This window comes from Pieris brassicae, chromosome 1 (assembly GCF_905147105.1).
Source record: "Pieris brassicae chromosome 1, ilPieBrab1.1, whole genome shotgun sequence".
Classification (NCBI taxonomy): domain Eukaryota; kingdom Metazoa; phylum Arthropoda; class Insecta; order Lepidoptera; family Pieridae; genus Pieris; species Pieris brassicae.
The window spans coordinates 10366007-10390587 of record NC_059665.1 but is presented as its reverse complement, the minus strand read 5'-3'; the positions used below and the strand labels follow the sequence as shown (position 1 = coordinate 10390587).

General features: G+C 32.9%; 2 protein-coding genes across 3 annotated transcripts; one reads left to right on the top strand and one right to left on the bottom strand.

Moving 5' to 3' along the window:
* The first annotated feature begins 158 nt into the window (after positions 1–158).
* LOC123718378 (putative sulfiredoxin) lies at positions 159–3234 on the top strand. Its single transcript, XM_045674825.1, has 3 exons — positions 159–301; positions 722–855; positions 2828–3234. The coding sequence occupies exons 1-3, from the start codon at positions 247–249 to the stop codon at positions 3035–3037; spliced, it is 399 nt and encodes a 132-aa protein (XP_045530781.1). The 5' UTR covers positions 159–246; the 3' UTR covers positions 3038–3234.
* LOC123718227 (protein vav) lies at positions 3223–24349 on the bottom strand. 2 transcript variants are annotated; one of them, XM_045674719.1, is made up of 16 exons: positions 23990–24349; positions 22059–22234; positions 21658–21717; positions 21429–21594; positions 17954–18124; positions 17116–17331; positions 16151–16270; positions 15076–15192; positions 13945–14121; positions 13164–13366; positions 12362–12479; positions 11734–11876; positions 10184–10318; positions 9435–9584; positions 8730–8901; positions 3223–6995 (listed from the first exon to the last, which is right to left on the bottom strand). In XM_045674719.1, the coding sequence occupies exons 1-16, from the start codon at positions 24206–24208 to the stop codon at positions 6921–6923; spliced, it is 2418 nt and encodes an 805-aa protein (XP_045530675.1). In that variant the 5' UTR covers positions 24209–24349; the 3' UTR covers positions 3223–6920. The 2 variants fall into 2 exon arrangements, with proteins under 2 accessions (XP_045530675.1, XP_045530702.1); XM_045674746.1 differs by lacking the exon at positions 21429–21594 and adding an exon at positions 18513–18651.
* Between the last annotated feature and the right edge of the window lie 232 nt (positions 24350–24581).

Here is a 24581-nt window from a genome sequence, read left to right as displayed (position 1 = left end):
ACATAGAACGAAAATTCCATATATTACTCAGCCAGGACTTACAACGCACAACCTCAGTATTGAGGGTTGACCATTAACCACTAGACCGTATCGTTACGTTTGCTATGACGTAATTCAAGTGAATGAATTAGTTAACCTTCAAACCGACACTACAGTCTCGTAAAATAGTCATAACTCAGTCAACAAGTAAATACGCTACTCGCCAGTCGGGTGATATCAATGTGGCCCTGAAAACTTAAAATTGTTATGATAAAATCGATTAAAGTATTGACAAATTCTGTGATAGTGAAAAATATTCGAAGTAAGTAACACATTCAAATTATTATTTTTTCCATGTTTTTTGTTGAATAAGTTGACCGTAAAAAAACTTTGATATTAACCGCGTTATAAATTTATCAAACAAGTTTATTAAAAAGTATTAATTTAACCAAATAAATGGCGCTAAATTTAAATATTTCAAGTTGCATTCGATATTTGTACCATACTATTCATGAACATTGTATTTAATTAATCTAATTTTCAAGTGGTTTCAATAAGCATTCGCTTTCAAATAATAATGTTATCGTATAATAGACACGGAAAACTCATTATATTGTATTTGTAAAATACTGTTTACACAATGTTTATACAATATGAGTCAGTAATATAATAGCAAACGTAAATGCGAGACGTATGTCGTCACTACAAGATATGCTTTCCTTAATTTTATTTTTGTATTTAGTTCCTGTAAGAATGACGAGTATACACAGTGCGTATGTTGAGGAAGTACATGATGTACCGATGTCAGTCATAATGCGACCATTTATGCCGGAATTAGATGAGAAGAAAGTTGAGTCACTTATGGAAACTATTCAGGTAAAGTTATTGCTTGATATCTTTAAATAAAAACATTTTAATAAAGCCATTTTAATTCCATACTATTAAAAATTCCATATGAAATGGGTGTTAGTTTTGTAATTATACACATAGTCTACTTACGTTAGTTATTGTTATTTTCAATACTTCGTGTTCCCATTTGGGTATGAACTCCTTTTGGGTAAAGCCCCTAAAATTTCCATTTGGATGTGTTCTGCTTGATGTTTCTTGCTTTTATCCATCTATTTCTCCCCAGAAACCTTTCCTATGTTGTCAGTCCATGGCTTTTGTGCTCGCCTCTTTTTTCTGGATGTCCTCTCCAGCGGGGTGGCTTCGGCGGTCGATCTTTTATCTGTATACTTTGCAAATGGCCTGCCCATTTCCATTTCAGCTGGGATCACTTTGTATTTTGTAAACCTTTTCATTTTTATTGTAAAATAATATTTTTATATATATACACCGTTTAGGCAGATTTTATTCGTATTTACTTTTTACGAATATCATATCATGACTTTGCGTTGTTGTTATAGACATTACTTTATTCATTACCTTGCATTTTGCAAAATAAACAATAGGTGCTATTTGCAAGTCTACTTCACCTCCAAAGGTTAATACAACAGCTCAACGATTGAATAATATATATGATGTAAATTAATGTGACACGCCTACTAAAATTATTGTAGTTAAATTTTTAAATAGATACATTATTAATCGCTTCGAAGTTTGACATTAACTGGACATGGTAATCTCCATAGAAATGTTACAATTTAAGGCCAAACTGAATATTTCTTTGAGGATGCAGTTTTATTTATAGGACATCTGGAGGGGGGGTCAATACAAGCTTAAATTCAAGTTTATGGGGTTGGCCGCCATCTCGAAAATGGGGTGAAAACACCTATTTGGCTATATCTCCTAAACTATCACAACCACTTTGTACCATCGTACAAAAATTTTGTGACGATATATTTTGTAGCAAATTGCTTTGCCTACAATTATGTCTATGTGACTTTTGATCATAAATCCAAAATTAAAAAAAAAACCTTTTTTGCTTAATTACTTTTTCTTTTGATTTCTATCAAAAAAATTTACCATAACAAATTTGTAGAGGATTAAAATTTCGTTATTTTTAAACGCTGTTACAGCACTTCAAATCTGACCGGGTTCGCCAATGCTCATGACAACCCGATTAAAACACTTTTTACCTCTTATGATCTTTCGTTTATTGTAAACATATAGTGTAAACTCCATCTTGGACCTAGATTTAACGACGAACTCCCTAAAGCGTCGAAATCAATTGACTTAGGTTGTCTTCCATACAATATTACTTACTGTGTTAATCGGTATGGTACTATTTTAGATTCCCGGTGATTTAAATATTTAAGTGCAATAGTTAAGCAATAATAAATTACGACTCAGTCGCTTGCTTAACGTTTATATATGTGTGTTGAAATCGATCAAACACAGTAATAAATAGGCTAATAATAATGTAGACTATAACTAGCACAGACTGTGCCGAGAAATAGCGCTTGCGATGTATCTCATAAAGTTAATACGTGGGAAAAGCAATCCCGCAGGGCGCCTGTGCCTAAGCCTTAGGGTGCCAAATGGTTACATAAGGAGGCGACATAGACCGTCACTATACGTGTCCTCAGCTCAAACTAATCTTTTGAAAAGGGCACAATTCATTGAAATACCTCTCCGTATTAAGGTAAATAGTTAATTGTAGGAACTATGTAAATATTTTAATCTTTTACTATTAAATATCGTACCTTTTGTTGTTTTTTTATATATGTAAGAGTGTAGTTTTGTATGTAATATATGTGTAAACACTTGCCGCATTGTGACGATAATGGCAACTTATTTGTTTAAAGAAATGAATAGAAAAATCCTACTGGTGTAAAGAATTTCATTATGGGTACTTTATCTCTTATAGATAGGGACATAATTTTTATATCAAACATTTCATCCACAGAAAGAAGAGGCCCAGGGTTTAGTTCCACCAATAGATGTGTTATGGATCGAGGGAAGTGAAGGCGGGAATTATTACTATAGTTTCGGGGGTTGTCACAGATACGCTGCCTATAAACGACTTAGCCGTCCAACGATACCAGCTAAGTTAATAAGATCCACAATGAATGATCTACGCACGTATTTAGGTAGTAGCACGCCTGATCTTAAATAACTTTAAGTATAATTAGGATTTTTAATGCTAAATATGTAATAGTAATTTACTTCTGTATTATATTGACAGATAATATTTTTTTATTGTCTTTGGTTTAAACTAAAGCCTGTTAGAATGGATGTACTCTTTCACTTGTATTACACATTAACTGTTGTATGTGTTTTAATATACTAGAATAAAAAACGTTCCATTTCCAACCATTTATTTATATTTTAGATATCCTAACTACATAATGAGATATGCATTTACTATATATTTACAGACATAAATAATATCAAAATATTTTAACACTACGTCTGTACCAGTGCGTTTGGGTTGCCATAAACCTCAGAAAATATTATGTCAAAAAGATTGAGAATGAAAAAATCGCCCAGTGTCAAATACGTAAAGTTTTTTGTTTAGCCTTATTTGTGTAATTGCTATATTTTCTTACGATATTATTTTGAGGCTTATGGCAGCACGTAACATAAAAAGCCTTGAACACAAAATTAAATAGCACCAACATTCGCAAACTAAAGTAATTTGAACATTTAAAAACCATTTAATCCACAACACTACATAAATTCGTATAAGCTAATCCAATACATATTTTCATTAGTACATGAGATGTCATATTAATTATAAATTTATTTTTTAGGTTAATTAAATGAAATACTACAAACATATATTTCATACAAATAGAAGCAAAGCTCACTTGACAATAGACATTTTACAACTTTGACATATTAATTTACTTTTAAATCGTAATTAGTATGGCAAGTTATTTGCCATAGATTATTTTCATAATCAATGTCTAAATTGTCAAAATATAGAAAATAAGTATAAAAGCAATAATAGAAATATAATCGTTATTTTAAGTATGATATACTTTGATGTTATGTACAAAGAAACATTACAAAAATATTTGTTATACTGAATATTCTCATTACCACTTGCTATTGTCAAAATTACAATGTATGCGGGACTATATACTCTGTTTAAAATAGTTAATAAATAAGCTGCATTTCACCTTATTGCAAAAATATATTTCTACTATACTTAATGTAATTTGAATTCTACATATTTTAATGAAAAATATATTTCGATTCAACTAGCACACAGTATGACATTAATAAAAAATAACACGCACAAATAAATACAACGAAATGGAAATTTCATTAGAAACACCAGAAATATTCGAGAAAAATTTGCACAAAAATAAAAAAAATACAATTTGTACTAAAATTGCTATTTACAAAAAGTTATAAATAAATGTGTCTATCTGTTAATAATAATTGGAATGTGAATACACATTAATATTGGTGGGATTTTATTTGTAATATGAGCTCAGATAACTAAAAAACAAGTTTCCACCAGACGAGGGCAGCCCGAGTCCAATGACTACATAAAATTACTGCATAATATATTAAAGAAAGTCTAAAAACTGTTCTTTGAACAATTAGATTACAACATTGTCAAATTCGTCACCGCTAGGAAAACGTATAAAAAAGTTTCTAGACATTTATAATTAAAGACTGTGAATTGCATTATTTGCATTGGTACATGTGTCATAAGTCACCTAGATTTAAAAAATGTGACTGACATGAGTAAAATTTTGTATTGACAGTTGACAATTAACACTTTGGCACTTCTATCTCACTATTCCCACATTAATATGAAACATTTGCAAAATATTGCGTAAACAAGATTAATAAAAGCAAAAAATTGAGCACATTGATTTTTTTCAGGATTTAAATTGTGCAAGCAATTCCTAGTTTGCTTTCAACAAGTGTGTTGAATTAACTTCATAGCCTATTTATTTAAAAACTAATACAGACAAATTAAGTTATTAAAAGACATATGTAATCTGTACCAAACGCTTCTGGCTCAGTCTAAAACAGCCATAGTTACCGCAGCCTATGGACACCCATTAGCTGGTGCGTTGCCGGCCTTTCATAATTCGTACGCACACATACGTATACTACCCAACGCCTTCAAAAATAAAATAAAATACGATTACAAATTTGTTTATACGATGGAGAAAGGTGTCATAATTTTAAATATGATTCTATACAATAGACAAATTCTAGATTTTGCACCAAGAGAAGTGCGCCAAAGACAACAATTGAGACCTTAAACCGTTCAACACTCATTTTGAAGTAGAATATCAAAGACAACAACATTTTATATGTTTTTTTTCAATTATGATCAACGATTTCATAAAAATACTCTAACAACTGGTACGTGAAACATTTATTAAACAGCTACATTTATTATTGGACGAATGCCTCTACTATCTACTGTTAGCTTAATGGTATAGCAATAGTGAAAATTTTCATATCCAACTAACGTCCATAGACAAAAAATACCATAAAGGTTTTATTAATGATAAATTGAGCCTCTGAAAGTGCCTACGAACAATCATTAGTTGGATACGAAAATTGATTTTAATTGGTTCAGTGCCGATATGTCATCTACCATAAATATTTGTATTATAAACTATTTCATCACGCAATAACAGTGATATTTGATTCTAACATACAAATTGTAAACTCTATTAACATGAATAGAAAATATTTCTACTATGAGAATATTATTTCTTCTCTTATGAAAACTATTAAGCATGACAATGCAAGAATTTTTAGTATATATTATAATGAGTTCAGGCGAATGGTTTTGTAATATGGGTCGCCATACATTATTAATTTATGTATTACGATTACTTTGATAATTCCATAAATTCTCTCTCACTTAAAATGTGTATGGATTATCGAAATCTCTTATATTGACACGTCTTAAAATTAATATTAGGCTATAGTTACGGCCATAAATTTTCGATTTATACTCAAAAAAATACGTTTGTCCCTTTCTACCGTAAAAACTGTCAAATGAGTGAGAGAGCTGTATGTCGTCTTATAACTACTTACTTTATATCTACACTTAAAGCATTTCACCCGCTATTCACAACTTCACATATAAGACACATAACATCACTTATGTATTCAAATTTACGAGTATTATTTAACTAATTAATTATTAACAAGGATTTACTAAGATTTTAAATAGTTATATACTGGAAATGGTTGTTTTAAGTAAATAATATTTTCTCTTCCTGACTATCAAAGGGGTTTACATTTCAATGCCAATTACAATTAAAGCTAGTTAAATACCAAAACGATATAATTTTGTGGTTATCGTAGAAGCCCAAATTATTGCCAAACTAAGAATTGATGTATTAAAAAAAATCCCAATTTCTACTAAGATCTTGTGAACTAAATGAAAACTTATTTTATTTTTTATTATTATTTGTCACCTTTCTGTTTATTTTGCTAATCTAGTTGGTACTTAGGATAGAAACAAATCTAAAATAGCGACAATCAGTAAATAGCCGGTCGGACAAAATCGTTGAAATTGACTTTTTTATACAGTGACGTTCCTTTATATGTGACAGTTGGTGAACTGTAAAATCGTCATTTCAACGTCATTATAGCTGGATTAGCCTTTTTGTCACAAATACCGATTAGGACCACATAGATTCGCGTATACAGAAAGTTTTAAATAGATTTGTATGTTTGTATACAAATCATTTAGAAATAAATTCAAACGATTCACAAAATTTCTGTTACATATTAAAAAAATATTCAATTGCTATATGGTAATATTTTAAAATAATTTTGATGTGTCATGTATGTCTTCAGCCTTAAAAGTCCAAATCGATTGGATTTGGCCCCGCAGCACTATTCCCCTTTGTATGAGGCGATCTCAATTCCCTCGTGACTAGACTATCCTCAGCACCCGGCAAAACTCAAGTGAGAACTTGAGATGTCTTAAAATACAGACCTCAGACCAGGTCCTCGATGAGATTGTCAAGGGTGTGTCGTCGCGCTGCGACGCACAAGTGACATCAGTCAAGTGCGCCGATACACTCGGGCTCCTCTAGCACGCAGTCCTTTGGGAAGTAGCCTGAACGGTTGTCACCCTGGAGATACAGAAATTATAAACTATCAAACTATGTTTATGAATAATATACCTATATTTTTGAAAATAGTGAATACAGAATTGTTCAAATTTTGTATAACATATATTTATTTATTTACAAAAAACACTATCCTTACAGTACTCAACAAATACGATAAATATCGAAAAATCAAATATATAATATTAACGGCAAAAGATACACAATATCGCTCCTGTAAACTCTACAAACATATAAAGATGATATGTGAATGATAGTGTCAGAGACAGCATACGTAACCAAAATAGTGATAAATCTTTGTTTAAGCCCTATCCCAGCACGAATTCAAGAAACGATGACAAAAAATGGAAAGAAACAATGTACTTTTTTGAAGCATGGCGACCGGATAGGCCCTTAATGGGGATCTGTGCAACAGACTGGTTCTGGCTCTTGGTATTGCAAACGATTGTCCTTCATCGTCGTACATATTGATACATTCTAGGTGTAAAGAACCTTTAAGTTGCTCACAACCCCCGGAAGAATTTAGGTAGATAGTAGACCAACTGTAAGTCCCGTCTTGTTTCTTATTTATTGTACCTCAAAATCCCCAAGACAAATAATGTTGGATACATTAAGGGAGAATAGGGATAGATACTGTCTGTAATAAGGGAACCGTGTAAATTTATTCTGTAGGCGCTCCAACATAAGACAGTATTTTGTTTCATACGGAGCCCAAACAGACGAATTACACTCAAACAAACGTCTAACCAATGCTTTGTACAAGCTTGGGATGGCGTTAATGATACAAAACGTCGTTGCCCACAAATCATATTCTTTTGTACGCTTTCTTGCAAATTTCTACTATGTGATCCCTGAAACTCGTTTGCCAGCCCTGGCTTGGCTTTGTTGGTTATTATTACTGTAAATTTGCATTGGTAGAACAGCCTTATCCAATCGCGTGTACCGTTTGATTGAAATTTGTCAAAACTCTAAACGGAGATAGATCCCGTGTGATGGAATGCGAGTTGACCAATCAGTACGAAACGACGTTCGTTTTCTCCCTCCAGGATTTCCTTGCTATACACCTAAAGAGGCATACTGATATTTATCGGGAAAGACAAAAAATAAAATAAAAAATGCGTACACATGTCAGAAGTGAATCTTCTTTCTAAATTAATTATTACTAAGGTAAAAGCAGTAACAGATGATCATGTACCAGTATATGATCACTAAATGTATTTGTATATCTATATTCACACTGTTTACACACTACGTGCTAATGATAATATAAATAAATAAAAAAATATCATATAGTTCTAATACGTAACTACTAAACGAATACATCAACCAACAGCGTGTATTTTTTCTCGATCACTCTCACTTTCTCTCAATCGGTCTCAATCGCTCTCTCTCTTTTCTTCGACAAAAACGCCGCACATCTTCATGACGCTAATTATATTGTTATACGTTTAATTCGTTAACATTTTACCCTCATGCGCCTAAAGAAGTTTCACTTCAAAATATTAATGAAGTGACAAGTGACAAATGTTTCAATTCAAATAATTAGCACTACTTATTGTCACCAATTTTATTTTACTGGACATCGTAATTACAAAAATGGTAGAAAACTTGTATGACTGCTATATATTGAAACGATTTCAATAGCTACAAATAAAACGGACGAATGCCATAGTACTTTATTAGACTACATCAAAGTTAACGTTACGTTAGTAGTGTTAGTAGCAAGTAGAGTACTACTACCTTGTCTAGTATCCTTCCTTTCCACCATCCGCGGCTGTCTCCCTCTTTACTCAGAACCAGAACCTTGGCCCCGGGCCGCAGTGACAGTTGACTCGACTCCAAGGGACGGAAGTCGTGGATGACTGTGGCGACAACCCGACGGAATGGCCATTTCAGACTAGAATCTAATCTGTAACATTGAAAATTATATTAATTTTATTTCTATACATGGTGTGTTTCATTTCTAAAAGCTATGTAGTGTGACCAATCTGCTTTTTTACGTCTAAAGATTTATTTATTTTTTACTAACATCTAAAATATAAAATTTCTTAGGGGTTTTAAATCAAACACGTATCTTTTTTTAATATATTACATTCAAAAAAGGTTTAGGAATGTGATTTGGGCATGATAAAATAAGACGAAAATGTGTTAATGAGACTGTTAGGTTTTGACGATTTGTACAATCAAGTATAACATATAAATAAATTAAATAAAAAATCCTTTCTAATTCTTGCAAAAGAACTACTGTAACTGTAAACTTAATCCTATTATATACATGTATATTTTTTAAAGAAAATAATTACACAATCTTTTTTCCTATTTTTATATTACCTAATTATTTTGCAATAAAACTTCCGTAGGTGAAGTCCTCGTCCAAGTATTGACAGGATTTTAAAATTAATTGCATATTTATTAAGCTCAATTAATGAAAAAAATACTCACCCTACGAAGTTCTCAGCGAGACTAACCCGTTCATAATAAGTGACGAGTTCAACAACGCTCCGGAAGAATCTTGACTCGGAGAGGAAGTAGTGCGGTACCTGGTCTATTGGCTTTCGACAGACGCGCATGTGTTTCACTGTGTTGTCAGCCCTGCAAATCATAGTTAGATTATTAGTTCAAAGGAAAATTCAATAGGAAACTCATAGTTGTGGACTATAACTTGTTTAAAATTTATAGATCTTTTTTTGTTGTAAATATGATATGCATCATGAAAACGATTCGCGTTTTTGTCGAACCAGTCATCTAATATGCAATACAAAACTATTACAAATAAACATTAAATTACATACTACATTACTAATAATAAATAATTACTAACATACTATCATATACCTATATATTTATTAGCAAATATCTTGTTCACAAAAAGGATACAACTATACAAATCTAGCATTATAATAAACAAACGAACAGAAAATATACACTAGGAGTAACTTTACAATATAATAAAATTTGAAGCATTTATAAAACAATATAACATGATCGTCATAAAATTATTACGGCACTATAACTACTGAAATTACACGAAACGTAATATGGGTAAAGCTAGCTGTAGTACTTTGAATTAAACCGTAATACTTTTGAACTTAGCCAAATTTCTGCAAATACTTGACTAAACAATCGAGAAGTTTGTTATAATTGATTGAAAAAGGTATTTATTTTTCATGTTTAGTTGTTTTTTATCTTACTTGAGTGAGAGGGCATAATGCGTGTCGTTGGAAGGGTGTGGCGGTGCTCTAGGCCTGACTCGAAGAAGAAAGGTCCCGTCCACGCGGCGCTCAAGGCGGTCTGTGGCTGTCTCTCGACCCATTTCGCCCACGTACCTATGTAGAGAAAGATGAAAAACAGTAAAATATATACCACAACACTTCTTACTTGGACAGATATAAAATTATATAAGAAAAAAATATTAAAAACTTAAAATAAATACACACTAAGTGAGTTTGTATTATTTTATACAAACTAAGAAAGTAACGTCGCTCGATTTGACGACAAACCCCCTAAAGCGTCGAAATCACTCGTCTTTGGTTGGTTTAGCTGCTCTTCCATACAGCGATTCACTTTACATAGAATTTCACCCACCCTCAATAATGACGAGAAGATAATAATGAAAAGTACTTTTCAAGTTGTTAGTTAGTTAAAACTGTGTTCGTTCTTTTGTCGCTTTATTGTCCTAGCCCAAGTTATTGGAAAAGTATTTCTTTATCACGAAGATGCCTCAACATCGCAAGATATGAATAAAAAAAGTAAAAAAATACCACATATATTCTTGGTACAGCAAAAGACGTCAGACGAAAATAACAGACTATACGCAATGGCCTTCAAATAAAAATTATTTTTCTATGCAATTACTATACTAACACTATTCTGAAATAAACTTTTTCTAATAAAGATTTTCCTTCTTTCCATTTAACGACAAAATATGCACAGTCCCTAGAATGTGCATTATATAGAGTTTACACTGTATACTAAATTTTACGAAGCAATGAGGCCAAACGAAGCCTTGACGTTGCTGCGTCTGACATTTACAGATGTGGAAAAATGAGCGTAAGCATAATAATGTCTGGTTACCCTTTATATGTCACCGTAAAATTGTATGAAAAGGTATATAAAAATCTATCTCGCGATATTGTAAACTAGCGAGATTTTGTCATTTTAACGCATAACTTTTACACAGACATCTGTTCAGACTATCTATCAAGAAAAACGCTGGACATCTCAGAATTTAACGATTAAAAAATCTATATATACAGGGTGTCCCAAAAGTCGACGTCAAGTCGAAATTTTCTCATAGGTAATGCCACACCAGATATCAGAAAAATTAAAAAAAAAGTACATTTTTTTTCAGGACGATCAGTTGAACTAGTGCGAAAAATTAATTTTGAAAACTTGGTACGGTATAAAATGACATTTTCCTACAAGTTGGAGTGATCGGCACAGGGTTTAGGATCATAGGTTACATAAAGCACTATTCGGGATGACGTTAGAGAAAAAATTGGCAAAAAGTAAATATTTGTAACAACAGGAATGAAAAAACTATCTCATGGTGTACATTTTCTGGAATAAAAGGAAAATTTCCATAACTTCAAAAATACATGACTTAATTTCTTTTTAATTTTTCTGCTAACTGGTGTGGCATTACCTATGAGAAAATTTCGACTTGACGTCGACTTTTGGGACACCCTGTATATATGGAAAATCTTTTTTTAAATAGCAATAAAACGTCATAAAATTTTACCACATGTAATAATGCAAGGCGTGATCGGGCTGTTGGCTGTGCGGCGGCAGAGGTGGCGCCACCGACAGGCCTCCGCCGCATCGCCCAGATAACGCGATACAATCCTTGTGTGCGCATGCGCTGCATACGGAACACTGGTAACCCTGCGAATGATGTGTTTCAATTTTTTATTATAAAAAGTATTAAGTATATTATGTACACTTCCTTTGTTCAAAAAATTCTGATTGGGTTTAATTATGATTCTAAACGACATTAACCAAAACACTTCAGTAAGGGAAGGTAAAACAAAAAAACTTTACCGTCTTTTAACCTATATCAAACAAAATATTCAGTTTTTAGATTCTTGACTAACTCGGTGTTGTTAACAATGTTTTTTTTTACATTTACTTATTTGTTCTGTAAATAATTTCTTGTATTATAAGTTTCTCAGTTTTGCAAGTCCTCACATTTATTTTTATTTATTTTTTTATAATTAGTAACGCCTGATTATTGTTTAATAGACGATGAAGCCGCTTTTTGCACTGTGTAATTATTTTTTGACATTCTTTAAATCGTTTTTATATTGTAGGTACATAAAGTGTGAATAATTAATAATCAAACAATAAAACGCAGACTTTTGAATCCTTACCTGAAATATTCGGCCCTTAAGAAACTTGGAGCAATGGTGACAAGTGGCTGGTTTTTCAAATGTGTGAAGGACAAACTTGTGATTTGTATTTCGACATCCCGGAGGTTCTAAGTTGTCACTAAAAAGAATTTATGAAATTTCACCGAAATCATATTATACAATTTCAATCCAATTACGCGTGACCTTAGAAAGCTTAAACGCTCACTCATTAACTCAAGGGCCTTTTAACTGTATTTAAAAATTCAAGTTATAATTTGAACTAAAAATGATATTGTTAAAATGGAATCATATTCGATGATGGTGTATTTAGACTCAATAGGTCTTTCGTAAATGTATGTATTAGTTATTGTAGTAAACAAACAGGTCCCAGTTGTTTCTAAATATTACAGGTTTCTGGAGAGGTCATGTACGATGTAGGTTTCTTAGATAAATAAAAACACAACGTTTTTTATTATATACAGCGTGTTATTTATTTTTCTCAGGCGAGCAACTTAAAAATATTAATCATTGTGTATTGATAAGAACATTATTCAGTATTGTATAATAATACTAATTGTTTTTAAGGACGTGACACACATTGTTAATATTCTGTTTTCATTTATATATTAAAGTATATAAATAGGTAGGATAAGGTATAGTGAGATCCGTCTCTACCCACCCATTCGCAAAAGATGCGTTAAAATATAAAAAAAATAGTTTCTAGTATATAAATTTGTATGCATTATATATACCCTATAATAGCTTTCAACAATACACTATTTTTTTAACAATACACACTAAAACAGCAGGGAGTAGTACTCACATAGCATCCTGTATCGTCTTCAGCCATTTCCGTCGACATTCATCCGTTCTAGCGTATAATGTAAACGTCGTTTCCTTTGTCCGACGTACAAGATAAAACTGCGAGGCCCATCGCGAATCAGTCCGTAAAGTTCTTCGCCCACAGCCTTCCTCAACACGGTATTCAGCTAATCGTATACCTACGCGGTATGAGTATTGATTTTCCTAAAACAAATATGTCAAGTAAGTCAAAGGCAGGCGTTCCATGGGTAACTTTATTCTCGTTTTCTTGACCTAAAAGCCAATTAACGAAATCAGTGGCACTATAACCTTTTTAGGTCTGGGCCTCAAGTTTCCGTATCCGTTTCGTGATTATTTTACAATCTAATAGGCAAGTAGGTGATCAGCCTCCTGTGCCTGATACACTCGTTCGACCATTTGGGTCTAAGGCCAGCTAATTTGCTCACGATGTTGTCCTGCACCGTTCGAGCGACTGTTAACCGCGCACATAGAAAGAAAATCTTTTGGTGCACTGTCGGGAATCAAACCTACTACTTCAGGGATGGGAGTCGCACGCTGAAGCCACTGGGCCAACTCGGCTTGTGATTTTAATCAATAAATTTAAGTTAAAACCCATGAAACATTTAGGAAGGTACATGATACCAACTATAGACGCAATAAAGATTTATAAGAGGTATGTTTATAAATAGTTTTATAGAACTTGGCATCCAGTTAGATCTGAACTCCTTCATTTAAATTAAAACAAGATGGGTGATATAGAAATAAGCTCCATTTGATAATACCTTAACGGGCTTACACAGGAGCATAAGCTTATCGAACACAAAGACATATCGCAGTCGCTGCTTCTGGTCTTCGTGCGCCTTGACCTTGAGTTCTCCGTCTAATAATAATCGTCCGTACGCCGCTAGTAACGCTCCACCCGCCCCTAGCTCCGCTCCGTCCCAGTCTATTATACTCTCCTATGAAAATAATAATTTAAAGCACATATTCAATAAATATTTAAAAAGAAAATTAAATAGTAATAATATAGTTTGTAATAAATAGAACATTGTATATTCGGGGTTAGTTTCTGGATCGCAGTCTATTATTATTTTTAGCTTATCATTAAATCAAACACACAACTACACGCAATACTCATCGAGCGACTTTACTTATCTTGCCGAAGCCGCGCACAAATTATTTGAAGAAGTCAAAGTGATTGATTGATTTGATTGGTCTTTGATTTTCTTATTTAGTAATTACGTTAACATTTACTTTTTTACACATATGACCCGTAAATCTTTCGTCATCCGTCTATGCTCGAAAACGCAATGCATTTTCGAGGATTTATACGAAAAATAATTACAATACAATTACAATAATACGTATACGTATGTCATTATTATTGAGAGCTTTGCTTAGTTTTACTGACAAGGGGATAGATTGCAGCAAATCTGCTTACGAAAGACTTGAAAGGCCCCAAAGACCCGATTTAGAGAAAGATAGTATTTTATTTTCTTTGATAAATCTTTTTTCAATATCGAATGTTGATTTTTTTTTTAATAATTAAAACACGTGACAGTAAAAAAACAACGTTCAAAGACTACTTCAACAATGTTGTTAACACAGTCACGTCATAATAGTTCGATTGTAATCATTATTTTTGTAAATAAGAATTATAAGTGCGCATACAAAATTAACAATCAGTTTCATGATCACTTGTCAATCTAATAGGCAAGTCACAACGTCGACTTTTTAGATCTAACATAAGCCGGTATCCTTACGATGTTTACCTTTACTATACGAGTGAGTGTTTAATGCGAAAAAAGACAGAAAAGTCCTATCGTGCATAGCCGGGGATATATGACCTGGGGATGAGAATGAAGGCACAAAGCCAACACTGCTTTCGGGCACATTAACCAAGCTAATATTACCTGAACTTTAGCCAACAAAGCAAGCACTTCGCTATCTCTCTTCACCTCGTTGATGTATTGTGCAACGTCTACCATTGCTTCCTTCGCTCGTTCTAGTCCACGGAATTCTTCGTGATTCTGTAATTTTTATATAACCTCACATCTAGGATTTATTTTCGAAGACGTATTTTACCATTCATTTGATTTGATTTGTTCAAAATAAAGAAAATAATAAAAAAAAACTATCAAAATACCACAACAATAAGTAATGTACATATTGCATTTCACTTCACTAAATTTGAACATAATTTATGAAAATCTTAGTGCGTTAGTGTAAAAATCTTGTGGGGCAACCATGCAAGCCCTCAGATTCTGTTTTTTTGTGATCATAGTTACTTTTAATATGCAAGTAGATCAGCTCAGTCTCTCTCCTTAAAATTTGGCGAGGGAGCTGGCCATGCGTGATACTCATGAACGGGTGCTACTTGTGGTGACTGATCGTACTTGAATTCGTGTATGAGGTGATGTTAGTTATTTTTTGCGTACTATGTATTTGCGTGTTGTTCCAACGAGAATGTAAGTGCGTGCTCCTATTTCACCATGCCTCCTGCTTATGTGGAACATGGTGTTATGGTTGCCGCTCCTTACAAACGTTGTGTAATACAAAAAAAACTTGGCGATTAAAAAGAGTGGTGGAGAGTTTATTGACAGTTCTTCTCTTCCGTTCTACGCCCTTGATTTGAGAACTGGCAGTAAATGTAAAATTAGAAGCATTTAATGTATATTTCTTTTGTTTTGACGTTCATAAGTGTACATTGTGTTACCTATATGAATAAATGATTTTTGACTTTGACTTTGACCTTTCTGAGCTGACACATGCCGTCGACTTTCTTCAGAGTCTAAGATATGCCAGGTTTCTCACGTTCCTTACAACACCAGCGAGTCTTAACAGCGCACTTAGAAAGTCCTTTGGCCAAGTCGGTATTCGAATTTACGACCTCAGGGACGACGGTCGTATCAGCCTCTAAGCCAATACTTTTTTGCACTGCTCTTTAAAGTCCTAAATACTTCTGGAATGATGATCTCTTATACATACCGGCTGTGTCTCCTGCACAAGTTTGTCCAAAAGCAGATGGTACTTGAGTATCCTCTGCATCGGCACTGACAATATATCTCGTAACTGTATACGACCGTCGCTGTGTTCTTTTTGACATTTCTACAGATGGATACAAAGAGGTGTATATTATTACAGACTATATTCTGCCATAACTTGAATACTTTTTTTCCTGCATATGCAACAAAAATATAAACAATTAAACATGCAAGCCATAACGATGCTTAAGATAAATTAATTAATATATAATTTGGATACATATTTTATTTCTTTATTGTAAAATGTATTTATAGAAGCTTAACAACATTCGGCACACTGAGACATTGGTAAAAGAAAATAAAACCAATTTTTAATTGCCAAGCACTTATAGGCGAACAACACACACGAATAGATAATAAACAAAACTATTACATTATAAAAACTTAACGAAAATCGATTTCAAAGTGTGATCAACTATAGATGTACTAGCTCGTTTATCAGGTGATCTAATTTCTCATTATTATTAGGACTTCATGGAATTTCTCGTGAATTATTTGTCGGTTTATAAGGGCCGGTACATACGTCTTGAATAAAAAGAAATTTAAACCATTTTTAAATCTTAAACATACAAAAAAAATCATCAACTCGCTCCAGTCGTATTGGATTTTCATTACACGCACAGAAAAATAATACAGTCAAAATCTGTTATGACGACATCGAAGGTACTACTCATATTTTGTCGTCAAAACCGACAGTCGTAACAGCTGATGACGTTGTTATTAAGTACCTAATACATAGAATTCAGCCGGGACATTTGATTTTGGTCCCTTTTGTTAGTTTGTTCTAAACGATGTCGTCGTAAACGGTTTTGAGTATATATAAAAATATACATAGGATGTCTTACAAGCGTTTCGGAAAAATTGTAATAGGCTTGACGCTACTCTACTTTCGATTTAAAAACCACTTACTGCAAGTTGTTTGCTAAACGTCCCGTCCCTGGAATCCAGCGTTTTCAGGGTATCCTGCGCCGTTGTGAGATTTGAGCAATAATCCCCATATAGCAGCAACTTTTCCCGCCACGCAAGGAAAACATCAGCAAGCCTCGGCGCACCACTGCCTGGCACACACATTTCCGTGGCCAAACGCAGTTGACGGAGAAGGCCTGTGTGAATTTCGTGTAGATCCTGTAATAATAATAAATTTATTTAAACGTGTCTTATCTTAAAAGCACCGTATCCTAAATAAAAAGATATTATGTAAAATATATTTAAATTATGTCATAATAAGATTCGGCCCCCGTCTGAGAAAAGGTCTCCTGCAAGTTATTTCTGGCCATCATCATCAAAGTTGTGGCAGCTATCCTTTTAATCTCGTCGGTCTATTTATTATAGGTGTAAATATAATTAGAATCCCTAATCTTTTTTAAAATTTTAATAATTTTTATTTGTATATTATATGTCAATAAGGTGTGGATAAACAAAGGCTTATTTTTATTATTATATATAGAAAGATAGATTGATAGAAATAGATCTATGAACCGTTTTGCGTTAACTATGCATACATCAATGGATTAGAACGGAGACTCCGGCAGGCATATATGGAATGTATCTTCTGAAAAAATCTGATGTTCGAATACAGCAATCCGGGATCAGGCTTTCGTTAAATTGTCTGATACCAATAATTAAAACTGCGACTCTAAAATCAATATATAGTAGCTACTATATGACCACGTCAATATCACTGAATATAAATGAAGGAGGTATACAAGATTATATGACCTATAAATCACAACTACACTCCACTCACCTTAACGCCGAAGAATATTACTTGCATATCTTGCGGCTTCAAGTACGGCATAAGTGGTCTCAGGAAATACTTAATTATTTTGCTCAACACGTCCACATAATTGCACTCAGTATCAACCAACTCGCGTATAACATAATCCCGTTTCTCTAAACTGTGCGAGGACGACGCTAGCTGCAATAAATAAATATTTATGACGATTTCTAATCTATGGTTATACCTAATCTATGGATCACAGATAAGCAATTAGCGAAATACCATTCTATGCAATGCTAACATTACGGCAAACAACTAGTTGACGTAAAAAAAAAAGATAGCGGAAGTAATGAGCGTATAAATAATTCTATGTATGCGTGCTGCGTTTTTACTTATTTTCTTTTGATTTTTATTCGAAATTTTATGCATCAATTGATCCCGTTTCTACTGTTATTATACTCGTTACTTCTTAATTGATTAACCAATAGCATTATTACACTCAATATGTGTTACAATTTGTATGTTAACATAATTAGAATTGTCATTACTTCCGCTATAGCAAAAAAAAAAAACAAAACACACGCACTGCAGTGAAAACGATGGGAGGTGCGAGCGGCTCGGGCCCCTTGACGACGCACAGGTCGTGGTAGATCTCTTCGTCGTGGATTCGGGCACAGTAGCTCGCGTACTCATTCACCTCGCGAGTCGACGCACCGCCCGCTCCACTGTACGCCCATATAAATATCATATACTGTTTTTATCGGATTATTAGATGACAAATAATGGACGGTTCCCTTAAATAAAGATACATCAAATCCAAAATTCTCGGAGTAACATCAAGTATATAGACAGGGCTGGAAGTAAATGTTAACAATTAAATCCGATATAAACAGTATTTAATTTTAATACACGCATTACTATACTCAGTACGTACTTTGATGTCTTTTAAAAACGACTTAAAAGTGAATGTATAGTATTATCTTCAGACCGAGTAAAATAACCAGTTGTTGTAGTTGTAATTAGTATTATTTTTATTAATAAACTGACATATAAACTACGAAAATAAATTCAAAATAGTATCATCGCGTTATTTTTTTTTAATGTTCTAATATAAGCAATGTACAGACGAAGTCGGGGACACGATCAAGTTCAATAATGTGTTAATGGGGCTCATTCATGTGAGCATGACTTTACAGCATTTTACGACGCCTTTGTATTTATTCCTTTGTGGATACATTTGGGTCAGGTTTTATCGTCAAATCGGGCACGACTGCGACGTGGGCGCACAGTAAGTTGTAACTTATAATAGGGTTGACACCTTTTATTTTTAAAGAATATTTATTAATATAATTCATAAGCGGGCAATATCAGTAGTTTCGCTATATTATTTAGAATCAAACAATACATAATGTGACATTCAATTACTAATTAAATAGAATATTCGTAGATTTCCCAATAGAATTTCTAAAGAAACGGTAAAACGCCAGACATCTGATGGTAGGAGACCACATTGCCCATAGTCAAGACATGTGTAATAAGTGTTTTTCATTTGTATGCTAATTTTAAAGGTCTACGTCTCTCTGGTTCGGAAATATCTATATTATGCTCGCATTGTATGCACACTATCCTTTCATAATGGATGGATTCCAATGTTTAGTTTAAAAATCGAATATATTCTGCAAATGACAACCATACTAGGACGGAAGGCTTGTAGGTACTGTATTTCCTTTTAGATTGGGGCCGCCTGCCCATAAGTTCCCGCGTATCCGCTAGACGCTTCGTGATAATCTCTGCGATATATCCATGCGAACATAATACATTTTTTAATAAAGTTTTCTTGATAATCTACTTTGTGTATATTTCGACGGTTCAAACTTTAAAATCAATTATAAACGTTTGTCCAATAATGTTAATATGTGTTAATGTTTCGAAGATCAAATGTAATCCTACATAGCCAATAGAGCAATGCTTACAATCCAACATGTCAGAATGTGTTCTATAAAAAATTGGAAACTAGTATACGCGCAAAAAATACATAATTGTCTTCCGTATATTAAATCCAATGTAACCATCGATGCGAATCGCACTGTCATTCACATACAAGGTCTTTTGGCAAATTTTATAGTCCAATTTACAAAATTAATAGACTACATGTCAAGGATAATTTATACGAATACGAACGAAAACTAGCTGGAGAGTGGGTTTGCATGAACTGGTCAAAACTGGTTCGATATGAAAACTATGTTTTTGTGATATATTAGAGAAGGCTATAATCACACTTCGACCGAATTTATATTTAAAGAACTTATTTCTCATTAACAATATTTTACGAATTGCACGTCGCCATTGAAAAGTTTTATTATCTAACGTCAGTCTTAAGTAATCAATCATTAAAGCAGACGTAACTGCGTACATACTATGGTTATCTTACATGGAACATTTGTAAAAGTATATATTAAAAATCAGTAATTTCCTTTGACTTAAACTCACGTGAATGTGAAGTTTGGTTTTTTTTTATATAATAGGGGAGCAAACGAGCCTGCGTGACACCCGAAAAGGGCAGTCATCGCAGCCCATAGACACCCATTTTTAGTAGGTGCGTTGCCGGCCCTTTTATGAAACTCATTTGAAGAGATGGAGGTCGTACCTCTCAGGGAAGACCGGTAATAGATTCCACAGTTCGCTAGTTCGCAAAAAAAATGCCTTGGGAAAGGGACCGTGGAAGACTTCCAGCCATCAAGGTGATGTTGATTCAATTTTGACATTCATACGGCTCGTACGGTGTTGAAATTTATTAAATTAAACAAATAGGTGAAATAAACAAGCAACCTAACAGCAAAATTAAAAATTATCCCTTTTTAAGTCGGATTTTAGTTCTCTTGGAAAAATCATAAAAAAACAGTGTTTTCATCTCTAGTAGTACATAACTACTCACACTTATTAAATCTATGTGCATCACGCAAAACTGAACATCACCAAGCTTAGCACTACCAAGCTGAGCTTCAAGCGATTAAATATCTATGCAAAATCGTTTAGTTCCAACAATCGACTTAAACACCCAAACAGGATGAACACTGGCACTGTTGGTTATTATTTTGACCGAACAAAATTTTCATATATGTATAATAAAAATGAAAATGTGTCTATTCATTAGACTAGTGTACTACACGCACTACAATGTATAAGATTTTAAGTAAAAAAATACCTGTGTCAGTATAATTATATTATGAAACTGTGTTCAACATAAATATCAACAGTTTAGAATACATAAATTTAAAAACTTTGTTATTGCGTATCGTCTTAATATAGAGAAATATATTTTTGCGTTTCCAGAAACTATACGTAACACTAAACAGCTGTTTCACCTCTGTTAGAACAATAGTCAATAATAACGAATATTATTTTGTTAATTACGTAAGAGCTTAATGTACAAATGTACCTCGCTCTATTTGTCGTTTATTGTTAAAACTAAACGATTTGCATAGATTAATAAGATCGCCACCTCAGGTACTTCCGAGTTCAACTTGACATAACATAGATCCTCATATATCTCCTCAACCCTCTCTTCACAATTACTGCTGGGTATGGTGAATTGTACCCAGGGCACCTCCGAAGCCTGCGGTTGGACCGTCTCGTACGAGGGCGGAATATCCAGGGATTGGTTCGCACTAATAAATATATATAGTTTAACTCATTTTAATAAATTGAGATTTAAAAATAAAATTACTTACACAGATTGTAGATCTTTATAAATATCCTCTTCTGATTGTGTTCTGTTTGCCGAGAATGGTCTGAAAGAGGTTTTTGTAAGTTTGTTTGAAATGTAATCATGATACCCTATCCTAACTTATACTATGAAATATTTACGTTATTATAAAAAAAACAATCAGAATACTTTGCAAATTGTAGGTATGCGGTTTCAGTTATCAGCACTATACATTTTACAGTTGTCTACGTGTACAGTTACACTAATTAAATTATAAGGTAGGTTATTACACCCACTAATACAATAAAGTCTGAAGAATTTACTGCCTCGGAGCTTTGCTGTCATGCACCGCGTAAACTAGTTATAAATCGTGATATAGGTGCCGTGCCGAGCTTATTATTAATAAAAGAATAATTAATAACTTACTTTATACTTTTAGCCAAGGCCTTTGGACACTGACTGAGTTTGGCAAGAGTGCAGAGTACTCGGTGGAAGTTTGAGAGATCAAATAGCATGGATGGGTCAAACAGATCCGTCTCACGTAATTCAAAAACTTCGTGGCACGTCCTTAGGAATACCTTTATGTTTCTCATGCACAGAAACTGAAAAATAATGAAGATAAATAACGTCGATTTATTTTATTAAATTTACGTTGTCGCAACTTTAGTTAGTTAAACAGATACAACATACAGTGTGAAGCATAATAACTAGTTGCTGCGTATGGTTTGGTCCGCTAAATGTTATATTAGCAATAAAAATGCCATCTATTTGTAAAAGCAGCGAAAGAATCGGTTTTGTCGTTTCGGAGATTAGCGTGTACATACAAAAACTTTCGAGTTCTATTGTTCTTCTTGATAAACAAAGTATTGCACATGGTTTTAGATGATTTTTTCTATAAATTATAGAAGACATAATATGAACAAGGTGGACCATCAGATTTGATTTCTAAATTAGATTTTTAAAATACCTTACTAGGAAAATTAACAAGAGATGACGAGTTTGTAATACACTTAGGTATCATTTCTATTTAAAGGTTGACTTCAAAGAAAAATGTGTTATTGAGATATCATATATCCATTTAGCCTTGTCACTTTCAAGAAAAATGGGTGTATTGTTGCTTGAAGAGTTCTCAGATAAAAGCTATCAGATTATATTTTGCGAAAATGTTTATCTTTTTACATTCCACTTTATTTATTATATAATTAGCTAGTTATGATAATTGTTTAATGTTTCTAGTGTTGATGAATAACTTCTGAACTTCTTTTAAGTATATAAGAAAAATATGTTTTTTCTTATTTCAAGACTTTATTTACACATAAGCAGGATATGACAGTTTTAGATTTGTCTAATTCTAACTGTTAAAAATAATCACTACTTTCATGGCTTTACTTTGTTTATGTAATTTAAAGTAAGATAGAGGAGATGAACTAAGATATATGGCACTTTAAATTAAAAAGTGCAGGGTTATAGAAAAATAGGTTATGCAGATTTATTTAACATAATAGTAATATTTCATAATCAACTTCTTTCAGCAAGACACAAAATGGCTCACTCAATATGATTCTTACTACAACCCACTTAAATAAAGCAGGTATTATTATCTCTACCTAGAAAAGATACTGGGTGTTTTAGTAAATTATCTATCTTTTATATAACTATAAAGAATAATATAAATAGGTTATAATGTAACAAATTGTACTTATACTACATTACCATTATATATCATTCTGTTATAGTCAAAGATATGAATCATCAAAATATTATTATTAACATAATTTCTCACTAAATTATAATTACAATATCCCACTACATGGTTTAATTAAATAATAAGGAATTGTTAATATTTGAAGTAATGTCAAATATTCAAGATGTTGCCCTGACTACAAGATATTTATCTACATCTTCTGTTCCGATCTAAAATTCTGCTTTGACTCATGAGATTTAGCTAGTAAAATTAAAAGTAATATATTCTTATAAATTATTTAAATAACAAACAGCAGGCATTGATAATATTTTATCAATGACTACTAAACAATAGTTTTACTACTTTATTGACTTTAGAGACTAGGGTTAAATGGGATGATACTATTACTACTAACTGAAATAGGGCTATATTTAATTATTATAATATGAATGTTTAGACATACATTTTCTCATGCTGATGTAATCTAATGTACTTGCTACTTTAAATTCATTGCAAAAGTCTAAAACAATGGTAATTATTCTAATTACTTAGGACAAATATGTTGAGAAATATTGTATGTAGGCATTTCAAATTAGCTAATTTAACTGTCAGCAATATGTGATTTTTGCAGGTTTTGGCGGCTAAATGTAAATTAAAATGAAGGTCGAAGTACCTGGGCCATCTGGGGGCGCTGGTTAACGTCCTTCATGTCTATACAGCCAGAGTGCAGGACATTCAGAAGGTTACATAGCAAGACACCATCACGCAAAGTATAAGCCAAATCATGTATAGTGCTCGTATCCCAATTCGCCTTATGGTCAGGCCGTAATAATCCACATCTAGTAAGCCAACCCGCGCACTCGCGCCATAGATCCTCGCCACCAGTTGCCATGATTCACACACTAAATGCACTTAACATCGATTGTTTCTGAACTAAGCTCTGCTTTTTAATAATCAACAGGCCATTTTAACAAGGGTTAATTAATAATTGACACACAAATTGATACAACAAACATAACTCCTACCATAACGCACAAGTACTTTTTGACAACTGAATTCCGGTGTGGCCAGATTTTAAGTAATGTTACATGCTACTTAACTATTATTATTTATAAATATGAAAGCATACATTATTTAATATCCTTTGTGTTAATTAGTATTTTGTCTGTTCCATATATTTTCACGGAAAAATTGGGACAATTGTAAAATCTGTTAAATTACAATAGCAACACTGTTTAAACTTTACTGGAAATTGGCAAGTCGCA